Source organism: Palaemon carinicauda, chromosome 20 (assembly GCF_036898095.1).
Source record: "Palaemon carinicauda isolate YSFRI2023 chromosome 20, ASM3689809v2, whole genome shotgun sequence".
NCBI lineage: Eukaryota > Metazoa > Arthropoda > Malacostraca > Decapoda > Palaemonidae > Palaemon > Palaemon carinicauda.
This window is the reverse complement of record NC_090744.1, coordinates 112,851,747-112,869,246: the sequence shown is the minus strand read 5'-3', so window position 1 is coordinate 112,869,246 and position 17,500 is coordinate 112,851,747. Positions and strand designations below refer to the sequence as shown.

Sequence of the window (17,500 nt, the reverse complement as noted above, 5' to 3'; positions counted from 1 at the left end):
CACAGTCGGGTGTTGGCGAAGACACAGTAATATGACTATTTTCTCTTTCATTATTCGATTTGCCAATGTTGATTACGCTGATTATAAGTACATCAAATTACACTATATTCATGCACCTTCTGGCATATAACTATCACTCCTTAAATGATTTGAATCTAATGAATTATGATAATTTCCATTCATGGAAATTCCATTTGGCAGCGCTGTCCCAAACTCGTCCCACCAACCTTAACTATGCTGATGATTGTTACCTTGGTCACTTGTACAGGGATATGACTTAATATCCGTATGTTCTGATGAAGAAATGAAATACTAAACACGTTTATAAGCAAACTCAGGTTGCTTCCGATAGCATATGAAAAATTCACACCATTTTGTGGTAAAAATATTCATTCATAATAAGGAAACGATCGTTGGATAATTTACCAACTACCAATTTTCTAGCCTCTACCTTCCTACCACACTTTCTTGACCCACGTGGTCGTCAAATAATACACTATATTAGTTAGGACAAGGTGCCTCTGATGCCATCTATCGGCGGTAAAGTAAAACTCGTTATGGTGTACAGGAAGGAGTTAGAGGATTCTGTGTTATTATGCCTTTCGTAATGTAACGATATTGTTAATCTACGTAGTTTTTACTAACAATACATGTCATACCATGAAAAATGTTAATCATATTTTGGTTTCATAAAAAGTAATTGAAAATTAGATCAACTTACTGTTTAATTACTTGATAGTCTCATCGATTTCAGTATATGTGGCACAATCTGTCGTCCCCACCCCCCTGGCCCCTGAATGTAATTGAACTAACGATTGTTTGCTGAAGAAATATTTCTGTGACATTTACTGTAAAATTTGTAATTTCCTAATAATTAAGTTGTGGTCAGACAACAAGGAACACCAAGTTAAAGTGAGTCTGTTTTATAGCAATTTTGTGCCCAATTAGTAACAAAAATTAAAAAATGAAAATTATAATAGGTGGATGATGGGGATAATTAGCGATTTGGTATTCTACTGCTAATGCCATCTATTGGCCATGAAAATAAACAATATGTTGAGCTCTTTAATCCTTGCCTTCTAGAATATTCCTTAACATCAGTTTGGTTTAAAAATAGCCCAAAATAGCCTACTTAATAGGAACTGGATATAATTGATAGGCTACCTGCCACACATATTTCTACATAAGTATCAATCTATCATCCTTTTCCAATTGGATAGAATCATTTACATGAATGGAACAAGGGACGTGTGCTGCCATCTTTTGATAAGTAGAAACACTAAGATTGGAGAGGTGTGTGATTACTAAAACATACTCTCATGATAGTTTTTTCCATTAATGCATCAGAAATGCATAGTTCCAATAATACTATTTTTCTATTGATTTTTAGGCTTTAATTTATAGTAATTATATGTAAAATACAGGTAGTATGTATTACAAAAATATAGAGATCAGATCCCAATATTCTATAAGCAAATATTTTTCTTTTTATTTTAGGCTCTAAGTTATAGTAATTATATGTAAAATACAGGTAATATGTATTACAAAAATATTTAGATCAGAACCGAATATTCTAAAGGCAAAGAGTTGGAACTCAGCCATTGAATTAAAAACTCCAAATCTAACTAAAATATATTCATGTCTGCAGCAAATACTCGTACGTTGTTAGCTAATCATAAGCACTATTATTATTATTATTATTATTATTATTATTATTATTATTATTATTATTGTCTAAGCTACAACCTTAGTTGGAAAAGAAAGATGCAATAAGGCCAGGGGCTCCAGCAGGAAAAATTGCAGTGAGGAAAGGAAAAAGGGAAATAAATAAACTACAGTGAAAGTAATTAACAATTAAAATATATTATACGAACAGAGATAACTTCAAGCGGAATAATTAAAAAAAAAAAAAGTTTTACTTCTCAAATTTTAGGATCAAAATTCAATTTTTATTTATTTTACAACAATTGCTATCAAAAAAATCTAGAAGAGTTGAAATGGTTGAATCATCCGAAGTCTTTCTCTTTCATTCATTTTTAATTTCACAAATAATTAAATTAAATTAGATTTACATTTTTTTTTGTTAATACTTTGCATATCGTTTTGTAGAAAAGAATCTCTCTTATCTATTAGTTTATTATATGTTGTTTATAAAGCTTACTTTGTTTTGTTTAAATCAACATAGGCATTTCAAAACATATTTCATCTCTTCTATCTTGTTATACACTGAAAAATTTGCCGTAAAAAATCGGTAAAAATCCTGAAATAAATATTGCCAGGCATTTACCGTTTTAAAAACGGATATATTAACGTAAAGGAGTGATATTACGGTCACCATACCCTTAAAGATAATAACAAAGTAAGGTAAAAATTACGGTCGCCTGTATTTCTGAAAATACGGCTAAAAACCGTCCATTTTTTCGGAGAATTTACGGTTAAAATTACGTTTTTTAAGAGTGTACAGTATATGCAACATCTCACAAGTAGGGTCATACATGAATTCGAAATTGCCAACATTATAGGCTAATACTTAGAAAATTTCAAGGCAATATGTCGAAGTTTACTAAGGAGGGTACTTGTATGAGGCCGCTTTAATGTTTCATGTTGATGAAATACCAGTTTACCACAAAATACGATGGATTTGAGAAAAATCAACAGCCAGAGGTATTCGACATATTTTCCTCACAGTATATCAATATTAAAATTCTGTTTATTAATCGCTAGACATACGTATGTTGTGCATCTTATTCTATATTTAATTTCGCTCTCTATTTATCATAGAAGGCTTCCATTTCACATCAAGAGAAAACCTTTTAATCATTTAATAGCAAATTTCCAGAAATTTATGAAAAGCGAGTGTTTCTAACACCCGTTCGGAGACACAGAATATTTAGAGAAAAACTATGTAAATTAGAAGCCTATAAGAAAAAAAAACAGTATAGTTTTACGGATAATTTCCGATTAAAATTACGGTTTTTTTCTAACAGTGCAGGAAGTAGTTCACGCACAAACAAACGGTCGAAAACCAAACCTCCTCCCAACGTCGTTGGCGGAGGTAATGAAACTAATAATTTCAAGTCTAGGGCGTAAATTAGAAGGGTCGAAAATCAAACCTCCTCCCAATTTCGTTGGCGGAGGTAATGAAACTAACAATTTTAAGTCTAGGGTGTTAATTAGAAGGGTCGAAAACCAAACCTCCTCCCAACGTCGTTGGCGGAGGTAATGAAACTAACAATTTCAAGTCTAGGGCGTAAATTAGAATCCTATAATAAGAAAGGACTGAACTTACCATTCTCTTGATTTCTGAGGACAAGCGACGAAGGACAAACTGGGCGCCTGACTTTCTCCCTTTCCATTTTATATCCTGAAGAAAACTCGCCCACCTCCAGCCTCGCCCCTTCGGGTCCAACCTCGCCTTCTCCCTAGCCGCAAAATGAGAGGTCCTTAACCTCTTAGGATGCAGTAAAAATTGGGTGTTTTGCGTCATGGGGTCCTATTTACTCGAACCCTTTTTTATATCTTCAGAGGATCTGCTCTATCATTCGCCCCGTCGGAGAAGGATACCCTCGTTCGAGGACGTGAATGGCCTGGCAAACAAGCTTGAATAGAACGATAACAAAAGGTATAAAAGAATAATAAAGGGAATGATGGAATAGATTCAATATTTCTGAAGGAAAATGGCGAATACCAATTTTTTTTTTTTTTTTTTTTTTTTTTTTTTTTTTTTTTTTTTTTTTTTTTTTTTTTTTTTTTTTTGAGAAACTTTGGAAGCCTTCAAGAGATGGACGAATATGGAAAGAGCGGGAAATCCCAGATTCTGTCCTGTTGCGTCATGAGCTTTGACATCACGATTGAGTTCACATATCATCATCATCTCTTTAAAGGTTTTTAAAGGTCTCTCATAAATGGCAAAGGCAAGGGACAGTGACATTGTCCTATCGAGCAGGACAATGGCCTAGAGAATGACCATATATGCATATGATCAGCGCCCAAGCCCCCTTTCCACCCAAGCTAGGACCAAGGAGGGCCTGGCAATGGATGCTGATGACTCAGCAGATAGACCTATAGGCTCCCCCAAACCCCACATCCCTAGCTCCCAAGTCTGGTGAAGTTGCAGAGACCAAAGGAACTAACGAGTTTGAGCGGGACTCGAACCCTGGTCTGGCGTTCACCAGTCATAGACGTTACCGCATCGACCACCACAACCCCTTGCCTATTGACGCAAAGGGCCTCAGTTAGATTTCGCCAGTCGTCTCAGACTGACTAAATCCATAGAGGATTCATTAGCTAAATTCATCAAAAGGATAGCCATTTCCTTGTGATGCGCAGTGCCTATCTAACTAAGGCAAGTGACCCTTGCCGGTCCATACTGATTCCAGTAAGATCATCCGCCAGGCATCGAGAGAAGAAGCCAAAAAGACATCTTATCTATCTCCTTAAACCCAATCTGTCTCCCTGCTGCCAGTGACTTCATCGAGATTTAGGGGGGGGGGGGGGGGCATTTCCTCCACACCCAAAGTTCTCGTATACTCCACCAGGTTGCCTATCCGCTTATATAACCGTTGGCAAACATGGATTGCTACATTGCTACCTCAGCGATCGCCAAGGCGACCAGTGGAAGCAGCAGGGCCTACATGTTTATAAAAAAGATATGTAGACTACTAAAAGGTTCTGGTACGAAGGGAGCACACTTTTTCCAACAGTTCGGTTTAAAAATAGCCCAAAATAACCTACTTAATTGGAACTGGATGAAATTTATAAGCTACCTGCCACACTTATTTCTACATAAGTATTAATCTATCATCCTTTTATTACTATTATTATAAGTATCAATCTATCATCCTTTTATTATTATTATTATTATTATTATTATTATTACTACTAGCCAAGCTATAACCCTAGTTGGAAAAGCAAGATGCTATAAGCCCAAGGGCTCCAACAGAGGAAAATAGCCCAGTGAGGAAAGGAAATAGGGAAATAGATAAATAATGAGAACAAATTAACAATAGATCATTCTATAAACAGTAACAACGTAAAAACAATTATTATTATTATTGTTATTATTATTATTATTATTATTATTATTTGCTACCCTACAACCCTAGTTGGAAAAGCGGGATGCTACAAGCCCAGGGGCTCCAACAAGAAAAATAGCTCAGTGAGGAAAGGAAAAATGAAAAATAAAATATTTCAGGAAGAGTAATAACATTGAAATAAATATCGCCTATATAAACTATAAAAATTTCAACAAGACAATAGGAAGAGAAATAAGATAGAAGAGTGTGCTCGAGTGTACCCTCAAGCAAGAGAACTCTAACCTAAGGCAGTGGAAGACCATGGTACAGAGGCTATGGCACTACCCAATGGATGGAAGTCCTGAGTCTGTTTTAGAATTAGAATCCATATTTTATTCTAAAAGCAAGAATAAATGCACTTTCATATTCTATAAAAATCTGGACTTGATTTAAACCAGGTTTTTATTTTCATGACATCATAAAGACATTATGGAAAATGGCTGTCTGCTAAAGAAGGTGATGAATGCAAGAGTTGATGGGAGAAGTACAAGAGGAAGGCCAAGGTTTGGATGGAGTGAAGAAAGCTCTGGGTGATAGGAGGATAGATGTGAGAGAGGCAAGAGAGCGTGCTAGAAATAGGAATGAATGGCGAGCGATTGTGACGCAGTTCCGGTAGGCCCTGCTGCTGCCTCCGATGCCTTAGATGACCACGGAGGTAGCAGCAGTAGGGGATTCAGCATTATGAAGCTTCATCTGTGGTGGATAATGTGGGAGGGTGGGCTGTGGCACCCTAGCAGTACCATCTGAACTCGGTTGAGTCCCTTGTTAGGCTGGAGGAACGTAGAGAGTAGAGGTCCCCTTTTTGTTTTTGTTTCATTTGTTGATGTCGACTACCCCCCAAAATTGGGGGAAGTGCCTTGGTATATGTATGTATAAAGACATAAAGAATTCCTTCTGGTATAGGCATACTCTTAGTAGTTAAATTACGACTTGAATTCGCTGTTCAGTGGTGGCAAAAAGTGAATCATTTAATTAATTTCAAGCTATAACCCTTGTTGGAAAAGCAAGTTGCTATAAGCCCAAGGGCTCCAACAGGGAAAGAATAGCCCAGTGAGGAAAGGAAACAGGGAAATAGATAGATGTAGGAAACAAATTAACAATAAATCCTTCTAAAAACAGTAACAACGTAAAAACAGACATTATTATTATTATTATTATTATTATTATTATTATTATTATTAGCCAAGCTACAACCCTAGTTGGAAAAGCAAGATGCTATAAGCCCAAGGGCTCCAACAGGGAAAAAATAGCCCAGTGGGGAAAGGAAATAGCGAAATAAATAAATGATGAGAACAAATTGCCAATAGATCATTCTAAAAACAGTAACAACGTAAAAACAGATATTATTATTATTATTATTATTATTATTATTATTATTATTATTTTCTAAGCTACAACCCTAGTTGGAAAAGTGGGATGCTACAAGCCCAGGGGCTCCAGCAGGGAAAATAGCTCAGTGAGGAAAGGAAAAAAGGAAAATAAAATATTTCAGGAAGAGTAATAACATTAAGATAAATATCTCCTATTCAAACTATTAAAACTTCAACAAAACAATAGGAAGAGAAATAAGATAGAAGAGTGTACTCGAGTGTACCCTCAAGCAAGAGAACTCTAACCGAAGGCAGTTGAAGACCATGGTACGGAGGTTATGGCACTACCCAAGACTATAAACTATAAATAGACTTTCCAATTGGATAGAATCATATACATGAATGGAACATGACTCAAAGAATATCTGACTTCAGACTTGAATAAAGTCAGGTTATACAACTTCCAATGGGAAAAGGACAAATGTCGAAATAGATAGATAGATAGATACTACCGCTAGAGAGTTATGGGGTCCTTTGACTGGCAGACAGTACTACATTGGATATTTCTCTCTGGTTACGATTCTTTCCTGTTGCCTACACAGACACCGGATAGTCTAGTCTATTCTTTACAGATTCTCCTCTGTCCTCATACACCTGACAATACTGAAATTACCAAACAATTCTTCTTCTCCCAAGGGGTTAACTACTGCACGGTAATTGTTCTGTGGCCACTTTCCTCTTGGTAAGGGTAGAAGAGACTCTTTAGCTATGGTAAGCAGCTCTTCTAGGAGAAGGACACTCCAAAATCAAACCATTGTTCTCTAGTTTTGGGTAGTGCCATAGCCTCTGTACCATGGTCTTCCACTATCTTGGGTTAGAGTTCTCTTGCTTGAGGGTACACTCGGGCACACTGTTCTATCTAGTTTCTCTTCCTCTTGTTTTGTTAAATTTTTATAGTTTGTATAGGAAATATTTATTTCAATGTTTTTACTGTTCTTAGAATATTTCATTTGTCCTTGTTTCCTTTTCTCACTGGGCTATTTTCCCTGTTGGGGCCCCTGGGCTTATAGCATCCTGCTTTTCCAACTAGGGTTGTAGCTTAGCATTTAATAATAATATACAGCTCATATTTACAATAATTATTTACTTCTGGTCCAAATAAAGGCAAAATGATGCACTTAGAAATACAATACATTATATACACAAAGGTAAGAATAACAGGTTTTTTAACGTATACAAGACATTATTTTGTGAACATGTACCAGTAATAAAACAAACCCTAGTAGTTATCAAAAAAAATAAGTAAATAAATAGCAACCAAATTTGGCATTTATATACAAAATCATACTCCAAAAGAGCTGTTTTTTTTTCCTTAATTCAGAAATATTCACAAATACTCGTATAGGATTAAGCTAATAATCTTATATCTAAACTCGAATTTGTAGAAAGATGATCGACTAACTCATTTAGGTCTTCTGTGAGTAAACAATTCTACAGGTGAATGTTATAGAAGCTGTTGTATTTATATAGTTTTTTTATTTCTTTATTTTCTTTCCTCATTGGGCAATTTTTCACGGTCGGAGCCCTTTGGTTTATATGATCCCGCTTTTCGAACTAGGGATGAAGCTTAGCTAATAATAATAATAATAATGATAATGATAATAATAATAATTATTATTATTATCATTATTATCATTATTATTACTTCTACTACTACTACTACTACTACTACTACTACTAATAATAATAATAATAATAATAATAATAATAATAATAATAATAATAACTATTATTATTATTATTATTATTATCATTATAACTACTACTACTACTACTAATAATAATAATAATAATGATAATAATAATAATAATAATGATAATAATAATGATACAGCCTGCATGACCATCTAATTTAGCCTTACATTTGAGAACTTATGTGCATATATGAGCTGGTTAAACACCTACATATGAATAGACTTACATATTCATCATCATCTCCTCCTACGCCTGTTGACGCAAAGGGACTCGGTTAGATTTCTCCAGTCGTCTCTATCTTGAACTTTTAAATCAATACTTCTCCATTCATCATCTACTTCCCACTTCATAGTCCTCAACCATGTAGGCCTGGGTCTTCCAACTCTTCTAGTGCCTTGTGGAGCCTAGTTGAAAGGTTGTCTTCACAATTCATCATCATAATCATCTCCTCTTACGCCTATTGACGCAAAGGGCCTCGGTTAGATTTCGCCAGTCGTCTCTATCTTGAGCTTTTAAATCAATGTTTCTCCATTCATCATCTACTCCACGCTTCATAGTCCTCAGCCATGTAGGCCTGGGTCTTCCAACTCTTCTAGTGTCTTGTGGAGCCTAGTTGAAAGGTTGTCTTCACAATTCATCATCATAATCATCTCCTCTTACGCCTATTGACGCAAAGGGTCTCGGTCAGATTTCGCCAGTCGTCTCTATCTTGAGCTTTTAAATCAATACTTCTCCATTCATCATCTACTTCACGCTTCATAGTCCTCAGCCATGTAGTCCTGTGTCTTCCAACTCTTCTAGTGTCTTGTGGAGCCCAGTTGAAAATTTATCTTCACACTTCATCATCATAATCATCTCCTCCTACGCCCATTGACGCAAAGGGCCTCGGTTAGATTTCCCCTGTCGTCTCTATCTTGAGCATTTAAATCAATACTTCTCCATTCATCATCTCCCCTACTTCACGCTTCATAGTCACCAGCCATGTAGGCCTGGATCTTCCAACTCTTCTAGTGCCTTGAGGAGCCCAGTTGAAAGTTTATCTTGACACTTCTTCATCGTCATCATCTCCTCCTGCGCCTATTGACGCAAAGAGCCTCGGTTAGATTTCGCCAGTCGTCTCTATCTTGAGCTTTTAAATCAATACTTCTCCATTCACCCTCTACTTCACGCTTCATAGTCCTCAGCCATGTAGGCCTGGATCTTCCAACTCTTCTAGTGCCTTGTGGAGCCCAGTTGAAAGTTTACCTTCACACTTCATCATCATCATCATCATCTCCCCTTACGTCTATTGACGCAAAGGGCTTCGGTTAGATTTCCCCAGTCGTCTCTATCTTTAGCTTTTAAATCAATACTTCTCCATTCATCATCTGCCACTTCACGCTTCATAGTCCTCAACCATGTAGGCCTGGGTCTTCCAACTCTCCTAGTGCCTTGTGGGGCCTAGTTGAAATTTTGGTGAACTATTTAAAACAATGATTAAAAGATTTTTTTTCTGGGATCACCTCCGATATCCCTTCTTGTGTAGAAAGAAAATCTCGCACGAGTAATGTCTGTTTGATTTACGTGACGAAGGAAGGTCAGAATAGTCCTTGAAAGTCCTTGAAGGAGATCATCCATGAGGTGAAGTTCAAGGACGGTCTTAGGGTATAAAATGAGTCCATGAGACTATGGCTTTTAGTTGTCCTTGTTCGGCGATCCTCTCTACAGTAGACGGCATCATGGTGAGGCTTTTAATTTTTTGGTTTATCTTTTACGAATTTTTTCACGTGATATCTTATCTTTGGGCTTCTGAAATGGCAATATTTTCTTCTAGAGTTTAATATGGGAAACATTACTATATTTTCTTTTAAGTCTAAAATTAGAAGCATTACTAGAGTCTAATATGAGAATAATACTGAGTCTACTATAAGAAAGAGTACTGAGTCTAAAATGAGAATAATATGAGAAACATTACTGAGTCTAAAATGAGACTATGAGAAACATTACTGAGTCTAAAATGAGACTATGAGAAACATTACTGAGTCTAAAATGAGACTATGAGAAACATTACTGAGTCTAAAATGAGAATAATATGAAACACATTAATGAATCTAAACAGCACAAGAGTCCAAAATGAAAAACATTATTAAGTCTAATATGAGAAACATTACAGCAGCTTCAATCTTACTTTATTCTGGTTTTTATGGAGGTTAGAAATATTTTGTAAAAGTAATTGGATGGAGACTTAGAAATAATAGAATATAGCAGTTAAATTCTCTCTCTCTCTCTCTCTCTCTCTCTCTCTCTCTCTCTCTCTCTCTCTCTCTCTCTCTCTCTCTCTCTGTATATATATATATATATATATATATATATATATATATATATATATATATATATATATATATATATATATATATATATATGTGTGTGTGTGTGTGCACGCGCGTGTTTTTGTCATAATTATTCAGTTAATGATTTGTTAATCCCTGTTCCCCAAAAACCCCTTATTTTATTTATGCAACATAAATTTCTCTAGAAATCTATAGAATCAAAGGTATTAAGATTATGATTACTATTAAAATTGTTCTTATTAATATTACTAAACTTGTTATTATTATTATTATTATTATTATTATTATTATTATTATTATTATTATTATTATTATTATTATTGTTGTTGTTGTTGTTGTTGTTCTCATACATATGTCAAAGAAAATGTTTATTGTAGAACTAAATTCCATCTGACATAACCTAAATTTTTAACTAAACAAAGAATGAAATCATTTGGTTTAGACAACATATTTTACCAAAAAATAACACTAACAATGCCATTAAATTAATATTAAAACTATAGATTCATATTTCATAATAATTTTTTAATCACAAACTTTTACAATAAAGGTAAATGAAAATAAGAAGAAAATTAACCTCGAACAACTTAAATCTAACTTGGAACAAATCACAGTCACTCTCAAAGAAGAGACCTTTGTACCAACCGTGTGTCACACGATCGTACATAGTTCATTTTGTGCTTGTATCTTCGCTCTCCCCTTGCACTGTAAAGATCCTGAAAAATCATGTCTGCTTTTCTCCTCTGTAACAGTGTCGATTATTGAACATGAAAATTCTTGTTGCTTTGAGATTTTGTATATAAAGGAGAGTGTTCTACAATAAACTCACTCAGTTGCTTTCAACCTGCTTTTGAGTCACAACCCTCTCCTACCACCGTCATACCTTCGATGTCAGCATGCCAAGAAACTCAAAATCAATCAAACAATCTCAAAGAAGAAGAAGAAAAGACAGACATGATGACAGCTTTGAAAAAAAAAAAGGGGGGGGGGGGGGGCATGTGGTAATGTCCCTGACTGGTAACAGCCAGACTGGGGTTCGAGTCCTGCTCAAATACGTTAGTTCCTTTGGTCGTTAAAATCTCACTATCCATAGGAGCTAAGGATGAAGGATTTGGGGGAGCCTATAGGTCTATCTACTGAGTCATCAGCACCCATTGGTCCTAGCAGGAGAGGGTGCTTGGGCGCTGATCATATGTATATATGGTCAGTCTCTAGGGCATTGTCCTGCTTGATAGAGCAATGTCACTATCCCTTGCCTCTGCCATTCACGAGCGGCCATTAAACCTTTAATAACCCATTATTTTTTCTTCCTCTTTCAGTCTCAGATCCGCTTCTTTATCGTAGCCCTCCTGTTTGTGGCTTCCGCCATTGCCCTTGCAAGCGCCTACCCACAGCCGTACCCTGAAGCTGAGGCCTATGCATACCCAGAGGCCTACGCTTACCCCGAGGCGGTGGCTGTGCCCTGCTGGGGATGCCACCGTGGAGGATACTCCGGAGGGGGATTTGTAGGTCAGTGTTCCTTCGTATATTTGTACAATATTTTGCAATGTTGATATTTCAAGATCAATGTTTCGAATTTAGATATGACTGGAAGCTGGTTCAAGAAAGAACTTTGTATTGAAATATACCGCATTTGTTCACCTATAATGTGATATTTTTTTTTAATCAGTGTATGCGTGTGTATACTTATACACATGCATAGTCATGAAACTATAGTCCATTTCTTTTAGCGATGCATATTTGCACCGACTCGCGGTGGTGCCCTTTTAGCTCGGAAAAGTTTCGTGATCGCTGATTGGTTGGAATTATCTCGTCCAACCAATCAGCGATCCGGAAACTTTTCCGAGCTAACAATGAGTTTTTGCGAGTCGGTGCAAATATGCATCGCCCATGTATGCGTGTGTATACGAGATCACCTGTATCATAAAACTAGTAATTGTTATATATAATTAGTGATTCTCAGACACATTTCGTATATACGAGTAATTAACCTAACTTTGCTCGCATGTGAAGTAATGTCTTTTTGAGTCCGTGTATGCGTGTGTATACGAGTGCACATGTATCATAATACTAGTAATTGTTATGTATAATTAATCAAATTACTAGTAATTGTTATGTATAATTAATCAAATTACTTGTAATCGTTATGTGTAATTAATCAAATTACTAGTAATCGTTATGTATAATTAATCAAATTACTAGTAATTGTTATGTGTAATTAATCAAATTACTAGTAATTGTTATGTATAATTAATCAAATTACTAGTAATTATTATGTATAATTATTATTATTATTATTATTACTTACTAAGCTACAACCCTAGTTGGAAAAGCAGTATGCTATAAGCCCAGGGGCTCCAACAGGGAAAATAGCTCAGTGCGGAAAGGAAAAAAGGAAAATAAAATATTCTAAGAAGAGTAACAACAATAAATATCTCCTATATAAACTATAAAAACTTTAACAAAACAAGAGGAAGAGAAATAAGATAGGAGTGTGTGCTCGAGTGTACCCTCAAGCAAGAGAACTCTAACCCAAGACAGTGAAAGGCCATGGTACAGAGGCTATGGCACTACCCAAGACTAGAGAACAGTGGTTTGATTTTGGAGTGTCCTTCTCCTAGAAGAGCTGCTTACCATAGCTAAAGAGTCTCTTCTACCCTTACCAAGAGGAAAGTGGCACTGAACAAGTACAGTGCAGTAACCCCTTGGGTGATGAAGAATTGTTTGGTAATCTGTGTTGTCAGGTGTATGAGGATAGAGGAGAATATGTAAAGAATATGCCAGACTATTCAGTGTGTATGTAGGCAAAGGGAAAATGAACCGTAACCAGAGAGGAGGATCCAATGTAGTACTGTCTGGCCAGTCAAAAGACCCCATAACTCTCTAGCGGTAGTATCTCAACGGGTGGCTGGTGCCCTGGCCAACCTACTACCTAATAATCAAAATACTAGCAATCGTTATGTATTATTAATCAAATTACTGGTAATTGCTATGTATAATTAATCAAATTTTAAGTACAAACTTTTTCTAAAGTGACAACTCATTTTATATCTTAATTTCAACAGCTGGTGGTGGCTTTATCGGTGGTTACAGACGAGGAGGTAAGTGAAGATAAATGCAATATTATTATTATTATTATTATTATTATTATTATTATTATTATTATTATTGTTATTATTATTATTATTATTATTATTATTATTAATATTTTTATTATTATTATTATTATTATTATTATTATTATTATTATTATTATTATTATTGTTGTTATTATTATTATTATTATTATTATTATTATTTTCAGTATTATTATTATTATTATTATTATTATTATTATTAATATCTTTTTTATTATTGTTATTATTATTATTATTATTATTATTATTATTATTGTTGTTATTTCTATTGATATTAATATTATTATTGTTATTATTGTTATCATGATTATTATCATTATTATTATTCATCATTCTCATTATTATTATTATTATTATTATTATTATTATTATTATTATTATTACAATTATTATTATTATTATTATTGTTATTATTATTATTATTATTATTATTATTAATGTTATTATTATTATTATTATTATTATTATTATCACAAGCTAAGCTACAACCCTAGTTGGAAAATCAGGATGCTATAAGCCCAAGGGCTCCAACAGGGAAAAATCACCCAGTGAGGAATGGAAATAAGGAAATAAATAAACTATATGAAAAGTAATAAACAAACGAAATAAAATACTTTAAGACCAGTAACAACATTGAAAGATCTTTCAAAAAACTATAAAAAGGTAAAAAAAAAATAAGAGAATCTTTTCTTCAAATTCAGAATTATATCAGGAATTTATATCCCAAGGTAGAATATACATGAAATAATATTTTCTAATATAACCATAATCTGCTTTTTACTAATTGCTGTAGGCAGTTAATTCTAATAGCCAGGCCTTCTCCATCATGAGGCTCAATACTACACAGTATTCTAGAAGTTTTATTCCACCTGTGACCAAGTTATGGAATGATCTTCCTAATCGGGTAGTTGAACCAGTAGAACTTCAAAAGTTCAAAGTTGCAGCAAATGTTTTTATGTTGACCAGGCTGACATGAGTCTTTTTATAGTTTATATATGACATATCTGTTTCTGACGTTGTTAATAGTTTATATAGGACATATCTGTTTTTGACGCTGTTAATAGTTTATATAGGATATATCTGTTTTTGACGTTGTTAATGTTTTTAGAATGATTTATTGTTAATTTGTTCTCATCATTTATTTATTTCCTTATTTCCTTTCCTCACCGGGCTATTTTTCCCTATTGGAGCCCTTGGGCTTATAGCATCTTGCTTTTCCAACTAGGGTTGTAGCTTGGCTAGTAATAATAATAATAATAATAATAATAGATATCTTATAGTATCTTGTTCTAACCACAAAATCATTTTAACAAATCGTAAACTAATTAAAATCTTGGCTAGTAATAATAATAATAATAATAATAATAATAATAATAATAATAATAATAATAATAATAATAATAACAACAACAACAACAACAACAACAATAATAATAATAATAATAATAATAATAATAATAATAATAATAATAATAATAATAATAATAATAATAGAAATCTTATAGTATCTTGTTCTAACCACAAAATCATTTTAACAAATCGTAAACTAATTAAAATCTTGGCTAGTAATAATAATAATAATAATAATAATAATAACAACAACAACAACAACAACAACAACAACAACAATAATAATAATAATAATAATAGAAATCTTATAGTATCTTGTTCTAACCACAAAATCCTTTTAACAAATCGTAAACTAATTAAAATCTAATTAGGCTAAACATATCTAATTATGAATATCGTATAACACAACTCATCAAGAATATAATCAATCTATTCAAACCGTTATTTAAATATTGTTATTTCTATTTCTATGAGACTACTAGTAGGCCTAGCTGAAGTATATTCTTGAATATTAGTTTAAATACTTTCAAGCCTATTAATTCATTGTATTTTCAATCCTATTAATTCATTGTATTTTCAATCCTATTAATTCATTGTATTTTCAATCAAATTAATTCATTGTATCTTAAATCCTATTAATCCATTATATTTTCAATCCTATTAATTCATTGTATTTTCAATCCTATTAATTCACTGTATTTTCAATCCTATTTATTCATTGTATTTTCAATCCCATTAATTCATTGTATTTTCAATCCAATTAATTCATTGTATTTTCAGTCCCATTAATTCGTTGTATTTTCAATCCTATTAATTCATTGTATTTTCAGTCCCATTAATTCGTTGTATTTTCAATCCTATTAATTCATTGTATTTTAAGTCCTATCAATTCATTTTATTTCAAATCCTATTAATTTATTGTATTTTTAATCCTATTAATTCCTTGTATTTTCAATCAAATTAATTCATTGTATTTTAAATCATATTAATTCGTTGTATTTTCAATCCTATTAATTCATTGTATTTTCAATCATATTAATTCGTTGTATTTTTAATCCTATTAATTCATTGTATTTTCAATCCTATTAATTCATTGTAATCTCAATCCTAGTAATTCATTGTATTTTCAGTCATATTAATTCATTGTATTTTCAATCCTATTAATCATTGTATATTCAATCCTATTAATTCATTGTGTTTTGAATCCTATTAATTCGTTGTATTTTCAATCCTATTAATTCATTATATTTTCAATCCTATTGAATCATTGTATTTTCAATCCTATTATATCGTTGTATTTTCAATCCTATTATATCGTTGTATTTTCAATCCTATTAATTCATCGTATTTTCAATCCTATTAATTCATTGTAATATCAATCCTATTTATTCATTGTTCATTGCATTTTCAATTCTATTAATAATTGGATTTTCAATCCTATTAATTCATTGTATATTCAATCAAATTAAATCATTGTATCTTAAATCCTATTAATCCATTGTATTTTCAATCCTATTAATTCATTGCATTTTTAATCCTATTAATTCATTGTATTTTCAGGTTACTATGGTTGAAAATTATCCCTACTGGCACCAATCATCGGTCATCATATCATCATGATGTCTGCCAAAAAGAAAAAATTAATAAAAAACAACATCAGCAAATGGGTCTGCCTACTTCTATAACCACTCCCACTGCCTTCCTCTTTTCACCCATCTATACTTTTACCTTACACTACCCCCCCTAAACTTATCCCTCACCTTTCTCAATTATCTGTCCAAAAAAAAAAAAAAAAAAAAATGACGAACATAATGCACTCATTGGTTGACTGGCGATTATGTCTCATTCACTGATCTTAAGAAAATCACTTTTTCATAATAAAACTTTTTAATTTTTTTCAAATTTATCAAATTTAATGTGTAAGGTTTCTTCTTCAATATACTGAAAATTTTGTATATCTAAATCCAAATAAATTCGTTCCCAAATATATGTTTTTGTTTATCTTAAATTATCCTTCTTGATAATTCAAACTAAATATTTACGGTGTCTATGTTGAAAAAGTTGGGAAATTATCAAATGAAATATCATTAACAAACAAATGCATAGTTACACACACACACACACACACACACACACACACACACATATATATATATATATATATATATATATATATATATATATATATATATATATATATATATATATATATATATATATGCATGTATGAATACCGGTATGTAGGCTATATACACATACATATATATAAATGTGTTTGAATGTACTTATAAACACACACACGCACTGACATATATATATATATATATATATATATATATATATATATATATATATATATATATATATATATATATATATATATATATATGTGTGTGTGTGTGTGTGTGTGTGTGTGCGTGTGTGTGTGTGTATATATATATATATGTATGTGTGTATATATATATGAATATATATATATATATATATATATATATATACTGGGTATTTTTGTACATAAACGTGCGTATATATGTATATATTCA

The 17,500-nt window shown here is 32.7% G+C and overlaps 1 protein-coding gene across 1 annotated transcript in view; it reads right to left on the bottom strand.

Annotated features, from left to right (window-relative positions):
* Positions 1-3,487, bottom strand: part of LOC137660075 (uncharacterized) — a 7,846-nt gene extending 4,359 nt beyond the window's left edge. The window contains exon 1 of the mRNA XM_068394796.1: positions 3,290-3,487. Coding sequence (XP_068250897.1) covers positions 3,290-3,487 — 198 coding nt within the window. The remainder of the gene's footprint in view (positions 1-3,289) is intronic.
* Between the last annotated feature and the right edge of the window lie 14,013 nt (positions 3,488-17,500).